This window comes from Grus americana, chromosome 5 (assembly GCF_028858705.1).
Source record: "Grus americana isolate bGruAme1 chromosome 5, bGruAme1.mat, whole genome shotgun sequence".
In the NCBI taxonomy this organism is placed as follows: Eukaryota; Metazoa; Chordata; class Aves; order Gruiformes; family Gruidae; genus Grus; species Grus americana.
This window is the reverse complement of record NC_072856.1, coordinates 8433531-8444828: the sequence shown is the minus strand read 5'-3', so window position 1 is coordinate 8444828 and position 11298 is coordinate 8433531. Positions and strand designations below refer to the sequence as shown.

Below are 11298 nucleotides of genomic sequence, written 5' to 3'. Positions count from 1 at the left end.
AACAAGTAGTAAGGCACTCATACCTTCATTCCAGGACATATCCTCAAGATAAATTTGGGCATGTAGCGGCCATTCTTTTGTCAGGTTATCTTCTATAAAGAAAACATGACAGATGTTCAATCCTGATAATATACAGGTCCTGATTTCTTCCTGATAAGTTAATAGTTTCATATACCTAGCAGTCAGTCTGGTCCCTACTAGAGAGTCATACCTAGACCATGTTACCGGTTAAAAATGCAGTTGTCTCAAACTTTAGTTTCCATATTTGCATAAGCTGGGAAATGTCCTACTGGAGCTAGGAGAAATACATGGTGAAGACGTATTACTGAAATTAAGACACTACTGAAACCAGTACTTTTGCACATCCCAATTTTGTTTTGATACAAATATCTTTTAAAAGCCTGGCTGTAACTACAGTTCCACAAGCTGAAGTTGTGAATGGCTGCTTACCTGTACTTTTCACAAAATCATGGAATGGTTGAGGTCAGACAGGACCTCTCAAGACCACCTAATCCAACCCTCCTGCACGAGCAGAGTCAGCCCAGGACCATGTCCAGTCAGATTTGAAATATCTCCACAGATGGAGACCCTTAGGCAACCCATTCTCCTTTAGAAAGGAGAAGCCAAATAAAATCCCTCCAATAAGCACCAAGTAAATGTTAGGGTTGTGTGTGAGAAGAGCACCGAGATTCTCACGAAAAGGTATTCCTAATGAAATAGATGAAAAATGCTTTTAGAGGAAGACTAGTCCAAGCGTTCTTTTATGACAAAGAGCCTTTCAACACAGAAAGAAGGTCAGTTCTGGCCTGCACCCCTGCGATCTGTTGCCATTTGATCCCCCAGATTCTTCCAACACTGAGTTCAGCATAAAATGAAAATTGTACAATACAATTGAAATTACCAAATGAAAACTGTGCCATGCAAATAGAAATTGGTTTTTGCAATTTCTCAGCACACTCATATTTGATGTACAAAGTTGACATCAAGTTCTTTAACTTGGCAATATAAGATTTTGGCAACAAAGTTACAAGTGAAGCCAGAAAAGTTAATATAAAAAAGGGCACAACTCCCTCAGAACTTACTACAGAAAATCTCCCAGCTGCTGCCTGACACCTGGAAGCTCCAACTCCCCAAATGCTGTATGTTAAAGAACCAGAAATGCCTGAAAGCTGATCTTTAGCACATACACAGAAATGCCTTAGATTTGCCAAGACTCAGGAGCTTAGTGCTTATTTAAGGTTTAAATTGGGTTGTTATTGAGAAAGTAGGTGTTCCTTCTCTTGGATCAGTGAGTTTTTAAACAGGTTTTATAGTTCAGTAACATGAAGGTTTCTAGAGCATATAGTGTTGTCTGTGGCTTTCTATGAAAAGTTGGCCATGAAAGAATTTCTTATTCCAAAACTACTTATTGAGCACTTGCTGAAAAAGTCAGAGGCCCAGATTATTTTATGTTCTTTTAATTCCCAAGAGGTTGCCCTGCCAAATCACTAGATCATTCTAAATGGTCCCCAGCTGCTTCTGTGTAACTGGGCTGTGCTCTGGACTGAGAAGTAGAAAGAAGGGACAATTCTGTAACTGAGAACAGTGTGAAAAAGTCCTTGCTATTGCACCTGGTTTTTTTAATACTTGGAAGAAAAATTCACAAAGGAAAATGGTCTCTTAGGTTGTAGGAAGAACAGGTTTTCCTAAACTTCATTTATCGGTACTGAAAAATTTGGTTAAAAAAGAAACCAGGCTTTCCTATTTGGAATTCATGAAGCAGGATTTCACTCAGAACAAGTTTTATAGGACTGGAGGTGGAGGTCTGGGTCATGTCTTGCTGGTAGAAAATACAAAAAGGGCAGATGGACCACATGCCACCATAAAGAGAACTGGTGAGATGCAAATTCACGAGGTTGCCGTATTTCCTGAAGTAAAGTTACTCATGAAGCAACGAAGAAGGTGGCTAAGAAAAACCTATCCTCTCTTCTATTCCAAACATAGTACAATATGAAGCTCAGGAATTTCAACCAAACTTTTCTAATTCATTACTGCAATTGTAATTTTAAAAATAAAAAATTTAAAAATGCAACAGGCAAAATTAATCACTCGTACAATTCCCAGCCTAAACAGAAATCGTCATTCCTAGGCTGATGCTCAAGTCTGAGAGTGTCTTACTGGTTATCTTAAAAGATGTAAATTTTCAATTAGTACTCTCGACTTGAGTAAGTCTCCGAGCTTAGCACATAATCCAGTAACCGCCAGTCAGTTCTGTACGCTGCATTTATTTGCTTATCTGGTTCAAGCACGAGAAACTTATTTTCCAGAGTTGAACAAAGCTTTTTTATTTTCCAGTTCTCCTATTAAATACACTACCCAATCTAACATACCTTAAGACAGCAGAAACCGATTTAGCCACTGACTGAAAAACAGAGGCACAGCCCAGTATGAGTTTGGGGAGCTTTCAAGCAGAACTACAAACCTAACGGTTTTCACAGAGTGTGTTAGTGACTCTAACATTTCTTGTGCTCTTCCTTATTTAATCTACATCATTATTATTACAGCCATGACTCTCTCATTAGTGGTTCTCTGAAGTAAACCAGTGTCTGATTTTCACTCCCTTCCCAGAGAAGGTTATTTAAGACTGGTATTGTTACCAGTACTGAGTTCTATGGTAGACTTACTTATATGCGACATCTGCTGAAACCGTAGAACTCTGCGTACAACCAATTGTACTTTCTGAAACACGTTCCTGAACACATAGGGAAAATTGTGAAGACCTGATCATCTACAATAACTTGAAAAACAAATTTTAATTCACAAGAAGTACAGCCTGCCTGGCTTTGCCATCTATTGGATTTGTCTGACAACAAGAGGTGAAAGGATTCCGCAGCTCCATTGTCTCAACTGCAGGATCTAAGAAAACACTGGCAGGCTCATCAGAGAGGTTTATGAGCCTGCAATTCAAAGAGATTAAAAGGAAAAATCTACTGAGATTCTTTCAGGCTACAGAACAACATTAAATAACTATTAGCAGCTTGGTTCAGTAAAGCTTTACTAGAGCCCTTGCTGGGTCATTCAGAAATTGTAAAAGAGGAAGGGTATTTAAGTTTCACTTGAGGATACAATAAATATTTCTTGGGCTATTTAAGGCTGAGTTTTAGGGAAAGGGTTGCAAGCAGTAAATGGAAATTTAACCCTTTTAACAGTTTATGGTAATAGTAAAAATAGTCATAATACTTAAAAGATTTTCCTAGCTCTTTATCTGTCATATTCTTAGGATTGATTTTTTTTTAAAACAACAACCACATAATTAAGAAAAGTTAAAGATCTGTATTGTCAATCAAATACTGTTCATAGTATCTACTCAGTATCAAGGTCATCACAGTACTCAAAACCTGGATATTTTCAGAAGTTTTTTTTCCTAATAGGCTGTTTAGTTTTTAAACAATTACTTAAGTTTGAATCTCTTGCATTGATTTAAAATAACCATGCTTACTTTAATTCAAAATTATAAAAAAAGTTGTGTGTTAACAATTTTTATAACCAAAAGCTATGTTTGTTAAACACTTAGAAAAAATACCGCTTCATTTGTAGCCAATGCAGATTAGAATTAACTCCAGAGAGCTATGGTAAGAGGCTTGTGGTCCAGTACTAGCTGAGGGTCTGCAGCCCTAAAATCTGTGGCTAGAGAAGGAACATACACTTCTGTCACTTAAAGAGCATAACCTGGCACGCTGAAAAGCCTGAATTAACAGCCATGTTAAAAGCTTTATTTTGGTCTAAAAGTATTTTTTAAAGAAGGAATTTTCTTAACAAGGAACAACTAAGGTATGCTGCATTAATTTTTTTCCTTTCTTATAAGGTGGCAGTCAAGGCGTTCAATTCTCATTTCTGCCAGCTATTAACAGCATTTTTGTAGGCTTTTGTCTTGCTTCTGCTTATTTTTGTAATGAAGTTGTAAGGTTATTCTTCTGGCATCCTATCTACCAAATTATGTAAGATATCTTGATGTCTAATACAGAATCAGCACTTTATTGCTGGAGCAGGAGGGAATGCTGGATTAATGGGATAGTGACCATCTCCTAAACAGTCTTTTCAGTTTTCTTTACTAGGAGAGGAATGGGGAAGGAGCAGGAGAGAAGGAGCCAACTTCTATTTAGCTTGGGTTTTCAGTTTCCTAACTTATGATCACACCTGCAGAAGACTTCCTTTCTAAACCTGCAGTAGAAACTTAACTGAGAGCAAGGACACATCCTCAGAAGTTTTCCAGGTTTTAAAGAGATTGGTATTGTCACTGAAAGCTGAATTATTGACCAGATATTTTAAAATGAGCTCTTTTAGTCTAAGGAAAGATTGTTGTCATGCCCCACTGCCTAACGGAAGGTACAGAGAAGGTGGAACCAGACCTGTTCTCAGAGAAAAATGGCACAAGTTGGAACACTGGCAATTCCAGGTAGCACCTGTAATTCCTTATGTCTTAGAAATGAGGCAAGAACAAAAGGAAAATGATGCTGGAACATGTATTCATGTATGAAAACTGCATCTGTAATATTTTTCTAAAAGTGTAATTTAAAAATTGAAAATCAGGAGGAGGTATGTGCTGAGATGTGAAAGCTCCTACTGGTGATTACATTCCCCACCCTATAACCACTCATACTTGATGGACAGCTGTGTCCATCATCACGTAAAAACATACTATCCTGGATAGAACCTCACTGGACCCACACATGGAAAAAAAAACCCCTGGATTCTTAAATTTCTCCACCCTCTGCCCCAAAAACTTATATAAAACAACTGGTTTTAGTGTCAATCCCATTATTTGCTGTGAATTATTTGCTACATTTAGTGTCAGAAATTAATCAAAGTCACCAATTTATTAATTGTGACCTTTCTATTAATCATTTCATCATTAATAATTAATTTTACTAATTCATTTTTCCTTAATTATGTGAATGTTTAGATACACACTTCATTTGTATTTAAGTCAACAAAAATCCACAAAAGTTGCAGGGCTGCTATTCAAAGGGACCTTGAGAAGATATAGAAATGGGCTGACAAGGACATCAAAGAGTTCGACAAAGATTAAGTCCTGCTTTTGGGATGGAATAACCTAATGCACCAATACAGGCTGAGAGACAACTGGCTAAGAAGTAGTCTTCCAAAGAGGCCAGGACCTGGGCATCCTGGTGGACACAGGTTCAACAGAAGTCAGCAGGGCACTCTTGCAGCACAGGCCAACCCCATACCAGGCTGTTATGGGCAAGAGCATAGCCAGCACATCAAAGAAGTTTTTTCCTCTCTACTCAGCACATAGTGAGATTGCATGTGAAGTCCTGTGTCCAGTTTTGGTCTCCCCAGTACAAAGCCCTGACATACAGAAGCATGCCCAGTGGACTACCAGCATGCTCAGGGGTTGGGACACACATCATACAAGGAGAGGCCAAAAGAACTCAGACATGTAGTGGTAGGACAAGGGGTAATGGCTTTAAGATGAAGGAGGGTAGGCTTAGATTAGATATATAGAAGAAATTCTTGACTGTGAGGGTGCTGAGGCACTGGAACAGGTTGCCCAGAGAAGCTGTGGATGCCCCATCCCTGGAAGCCTTCAAAAGGCCAGGCTGAATGGGGCTTTGGGCAGCCTGGTCTATTGGAGGGTGTCCCTGCCCATGGCAGGGGGGTTGGAACTAGATGATCTTTAAGGTCCCTTCCAACCCAAACCATTCTATGATCTCATTGTCTACAACTACCTAATAAGAGGGCGTAGAGAAGACTCAGAGGTGCACAGTGGAAGGATGAGAAGTGAAAGGCTTAAGGTGCAAGAAGAGTCCTTATATCCAACTTGATAGAAGGAAAACATGTTTTTGGATTGTTTTGGGGTTTTTTCCTGGGTTTTTTTGTTTGTTTTTTCTACTGTGAGGGTGTTCAAACACTGGAACTGACTGTCCAGAGCAGCTCTGGAATATCTATCCTTGGAGATATTAAAAACTAAACTGGAAAAGGTCTGAGCAACTAACCTATGTGGACTTGCTGTGAGTAGGAGACTGACCTAGATGACCTGTGAAGGTCCCTTCCAACCTATGTGATTTTTTGCTTCTGTGAAAAGTTTTTTATTCTTTCAAACTGACACAAACATGAACTTTCAGGGTTTAGATGACTTTAATATGAAAAGCGTAGAGAAGGCTGTTTCCAAGCTAAACTCACTGAAAAACTTCTGGTAATTATTACCATCAAACTTGATTTTAACTGCATATTCATCTTTTCTAAATAGGATACCAAAAAAGAATGGAAAAAATCTCAAAGAAGAAAATCTGCTGAGGAAGAAAAAAAAAAAAGAGTCCATTCTCAATAGTTAAATTGTTATGCAACCTTTTTTGCATCCCCCGAATTTTTCACAGGGGTTAGAGGAAAAGATTCACCATTATACAAAGCTATTCTTATATGTCATTAAAGTATGACAAAGCCATGAATTAGAAACATTTTCACATAATATACAAAAAGGCAGTTCTTCTAAGATTTCCAGACCAGAGAGGCTTGGACAAGTATTTGAGCCAAACCTCTAAATGGTTTGAGGTTTGTCCTTTCTTCTTTAACACTATGGCCTGAAGGCACAACAAAAGTTAGGAGATCATTGTGATACCTTCAGAGCAGAGCAGTATTAAGCTATGAAAGCACATGCACTTGTTAATTCTCAATGATTCAAACAAAAAGAAAATTAAAACCACAGAGCCCTGCAGAATTTCAGCTTCTTAGAACTTCTCTGGCCGCTAAATTTCTGAGCCAAGTAATTAAGATTTAGTTAGCATAACACAAGAAGGTACACACAAATAAAAAAAATAATCTGTGAAATGGGAAAAAGACTACAGTGCAAAGGACTCCCTGCTGACTGGCAGCCACAAACACATGCATACTGGCATCCTTCAGATTCTGCTTCCTAGGCTTTGCAGTCTTACTAACTTGCTATATTATTTCTCTCATCATTATTCCCCTTAGCTGCTGTCTCAATTCCTTTGTTTCTGTGAGCTTTTACAGTAGTGTCTATGAATTTGCCTAGAATCATGATTTCAGAAGCAACTTGACAGGCATTCAAGGAACTAGAATTTATTTCACCATCATTTTGCTGCCAGGAAACATGCTGCAAAGAATGCAGCAACACTACACATGTATGTTACATATGGCTTAGTTTGAAACACTGGGTCCTCTGTGAATGGCATCCTCTATATTAAAATAGATCTATCCCATTACCAAATACCTGTGTAAATAAATGTACAATTTGTTTTCTTTATTTTCCGAGTCTTTTCTACAGAATCTTGAGATGTTTTTTAGAGAAACTCGTCTGGATGCAAAAAAAATCATCTCAGGAAATATAGATAACCTTTAAAATACTGTAGAATATATTTTGTCAAAACTAATTTATAGCAATGTCCTTAAATTCCATGGGAAAACAAAAGTAGCTTATTAAATCTTGATGTAGCTCTCGACTTCAGTAGATTAAACCTGACCCAAGCAAAATGGAACTTCATGGTCTGTATTTAAGCTTTAACTCACTAGATACACAAAAGACATCTAACAATCTCTAATATTTCTTTTTTCCTGTGCATGTACAATTTGTGACAACGGAAGACAGAGCCAATACTACAACGCTAGGAGTACAATAGGCTGAGAGCACTGGGTAGCGGAAATTTCTGTTCTGGCATCACGTTCAAGCATTTAAAAAAATAAGTTTGAGATGAAAATGTAAGTTTGATCTTAATTCTGTTTACATACAAATTCACACAAGATCAGAATTTTTCCATTCTTTTAAAATATTTATTCAGCAATTCTGTTTTCACCCCTCCACCCTCTTTTCCAAAACCCACACAAAGTCTGAAATACAAGATTATTTAACTAGAGAATTCATACTGGGTATATACAATTATATATCACTCTTTTTATCCTGCAGTGATGCATATCTGCCAGAATGACTAAGCCTTTGTCTCTCAAAGTTCTGGTATCCGCAGCGGCAGGGGAGTTAAAAATCAGCACAAGAGAGAAAGGTCTGATGGTGTGCCAATGTACAATGGAAGAGAATTCAATAACAAGCTGCAGAGACAGTGGGCTTTTATCAGACACATTCAAAAGTGGTGGTGGCTACACGTCAATGCTGGACCAGAGTGTGTTACTGCAGAGTGCGACTGAGTGTTTTCCCCACAGGCAATACACTATTATTGACTCCCCCCATTAACATGTAGGGTGGATATACATTTATTGAAGGTTCTAATGGAAGGCTGAGGGACTCCTATCCTGAGGCCAGAGCAGAAAGACAGCCTATCACTTCATGTAATGGTAGCCCATGTGTGACAGACCTGACCTACATTTCCCCCCTTCCTTTCTCACAACAGCCTGTCACTGTTTTAAGGAGCTATTTTCTGAGAGGTATAAAAAGAAATGCATGCTAGAACTGCCTAGTTAATGTGTTATATTGGAATATTATTTATAAAACCGCTTTAAAAATACTAGTTTGGACTACAGATGAATTATGAAAGCAACCATAACACACATACAACTGAAAAGAACATGTCTTAATGATTCTGACGTGCTTATAAATCAATACACATTGAACACCAGGTATAAATGGATTAATACCTATATCTAAGATACTGCAACAAAATGTAGCTTAAGACTTAAACCTCTGAATGCTTAATGAAGCTGCCTTAATAAAATAAAAAGGGCTAAGGTCTGTAATTAGTATAAATTTCATATTCATTCAAATTAATAGGAATAACGCCACCTAATGTTTTGTTGGAAGTAATTCAATGTTTTCACTAGCTAATGTATGTGTAGCAAAAGCTATAAATAATGGATCCACATTTGAAAGTGGGACAAGAGTGAAAGAAACATTTGGTTCAGCAATAAACAGCATTTTAAAATACCATCTAACTACCACTCCCAGACCCTGCTTATTTAAAGAGCTGCTGCCACTACAGCACTCCTTGGCAGGAACCTACCACGCTGCTGCAGGTCATACTCTTTTTTTGTCTCTTCGTTCCCTAGAATTTTCCACGCTTGATCAATTTCGATGAACCTCTGCATGCGCTCCTCTACCTCTCCTGCTGGCACATCTGCCTTCTGTTTGTCTGGATGATACTGCCAATCAAAAAAAAAAGAAAAAAGTTGAGGGGAGTGGAAGTGAGGAGGGTGGAAGAGAAGCAATCAATAATGCATTTGATATTCAGTTAAAAGGACAGAGAAAAGGAGAAGGTCTGAGCTAAGGTGCCAAAGGAAGGGAGACAACGATGCTGGGCACAAGAGGAAACTGCCAATTTAATTAGACCACTGAAATGGCAACAAAACCACCAGTGGCACAAATGTCACCCTGCGCACTGATGGTATTTTCTGGATAATTTGCTGATGGAATCATTGGTCTTATGGACAATTTACCTAGAGAGAGTGACTACCACAAACAGAAATAGGTACATGCAGAGGACCATGACCTGGGAACAAGAGGAGATGCTGTAGGTGCTAGCAGCTCTTGTAATATTACACATAAATGATTCAAACACCACCTCCAATGTTCAGTTAAGGCTACTGCAGATAAATTGAATGCTGTATTACATGTACCTAGCTTTTTATTATTATTATTTAAAAGATAAATAGAATATACGTGGTCAAGTATCATTTATAATAGAGGTAATTCTACTTTTGAAAATATGCCTCAACATCTTTAATTTCTTCTACTTCAGTGAATCAATAGCCCTTCCAAATATTTAAAGTCATGGATCACTGGCTACAAAATTGTGTCATTTTAGTTAAGAAATGGTTATTCAAGGACACGGCTGCAAGAAATCCCACATTAAATAGGCAATAATAATTAAAATAATAAAACGTTTTCTTTACTATTTGTACTACAGGTTCTGAAGAAAGCATTCTGACTTTTTTGGTTCAAATGTCTACTGAAAAGGAACTCTCAAAGCTCCATCTTCCTGTAGCTTTAATTCATCTCCAATAATCTCTTTTTTTTATATTTTAAATTGCTCAGTATAAGTGATGGACCAACAGGAAACAGCATTTAAGATGAGAAAGTTGCAATATAATCAGAGCTATCAGCTGTTAACTGTGTTATAAATCAAGATATCCCTTGTTCTGGAGCTTTAACTTCTGCCCTTTATGCTAACATCAGTTGGGGCACTGAAAGGCACAGCAGATTTTAAGACCTAGAACACCTGTTCTGCAAGTGTTTGAGCAGATTTCTGATCAACTGAACCCCTTTGGTTTAGTTTATAATTAATTTTGGAAAGGAAAGAATACTAGTATCATTTGTGCTTTATAAAATTCAAAATTTAAAAGGACCACTTTTACTGGAGTCTATTTGCACACTGATGTACGTATCTGTCGTTTGCGCTGATGGGTATTGCCCGCGTAAATCCCCTGTATGACAACAAGAGAATGTACGTAAGAGCAAAATGTTAATCTTTGACCTGAAGCTTTTTCACAGGTAATTTTCCATATACAAATAAACGTACCTGTAACCTCAAGTATGAAGTCTGTACACAAATGTGTATCTTTGTTCCACCCTATGAGTAAGCACAGTTGAAGTCATCTCTGCATTCAAGACTGAGGACTAGCTTACGACTTGCTGAAAATATGGCTGTGATCCATAAAGGCTTATCTCTTAGAGATCCCTCTTTTTATCTCCCCAACTGAACATGACAAAATTGTAAGGTGCAGACAAAAAATTTTTGGTCATTGCATTCTAAATAGCTAATTAGAAAATGAGTAATTATACCTTTATTTGGTTGGCATGCATCATGTTGTAGAGTAAAAGCTATTTAAATGTATTATTTGTTTTCAAATCCATTTTTCTGAAACCTTAGCTTTTCCAGTTGTATTAAATTTTAATAGCATTTTTAACATTGGTGGTTGACCGTACACCACATTTGTGAAAGAACATTAAAAAAATAATCAATGCCTAATAAGCATACAAGGCAAAATATCACATTGAAGACTTACATTGTTTCCTTTTATCAATGTTATTTTTTAACAATTTGTTTGAGGTATGTGTCCAGCACTTACTCCTCAAAGCAGTTATTTTATCTAAAATGATATTTCATTATTTTAAAATATTTCAGATTGTGTATTTAAAATTTGGATCCACCCCAAATATTGTAGGGTTAATTATAATAGCTAAAAAGACAGTTATATGACTGCTGTATATTTCACTCTGTTTGGATGATACTGTAAGCTTTCTCCTAGAGCTTATACCCAAAAGGACGTGAAGGCCTATTCAAGGAATATTATACTGGCCACAGGACCAAACCTTCTCAGATCAGGTTTTGTTTT

At 37.4% G+C, this 11298-nt stretch overlaps 1 protein-coding gene across 2 annotated transcripts in view; it reads right to left on the bottom strand.

Moving 5' to 3' along the window:
* The window catches only part of DNAJC24 (DnaJ heat shock protein family (Hsp40) member C24), a 41973-nt gene that overhangs the window by 6518 nt on the left and 24157 nt on the right, over window positions 1-11298 (bottom strand). For both annotated transcript variants that reach the window (XM_054828929.1, XM_054828928.1), the window contains exons 3-4: window positions 8967-9105; window positions 24-92 (exon numbers count right to left, since the gene is read on the bottom strand). In XM_054828929.1, coding sequence (XP_054684904.1) covers window positions 24-92; window positions 8967-9105 — 208 coding nt within the window. The remainder of the gene's footprint in view (window positions 1-23; window positions 93-8966; window positions 9106-11298) is intronic.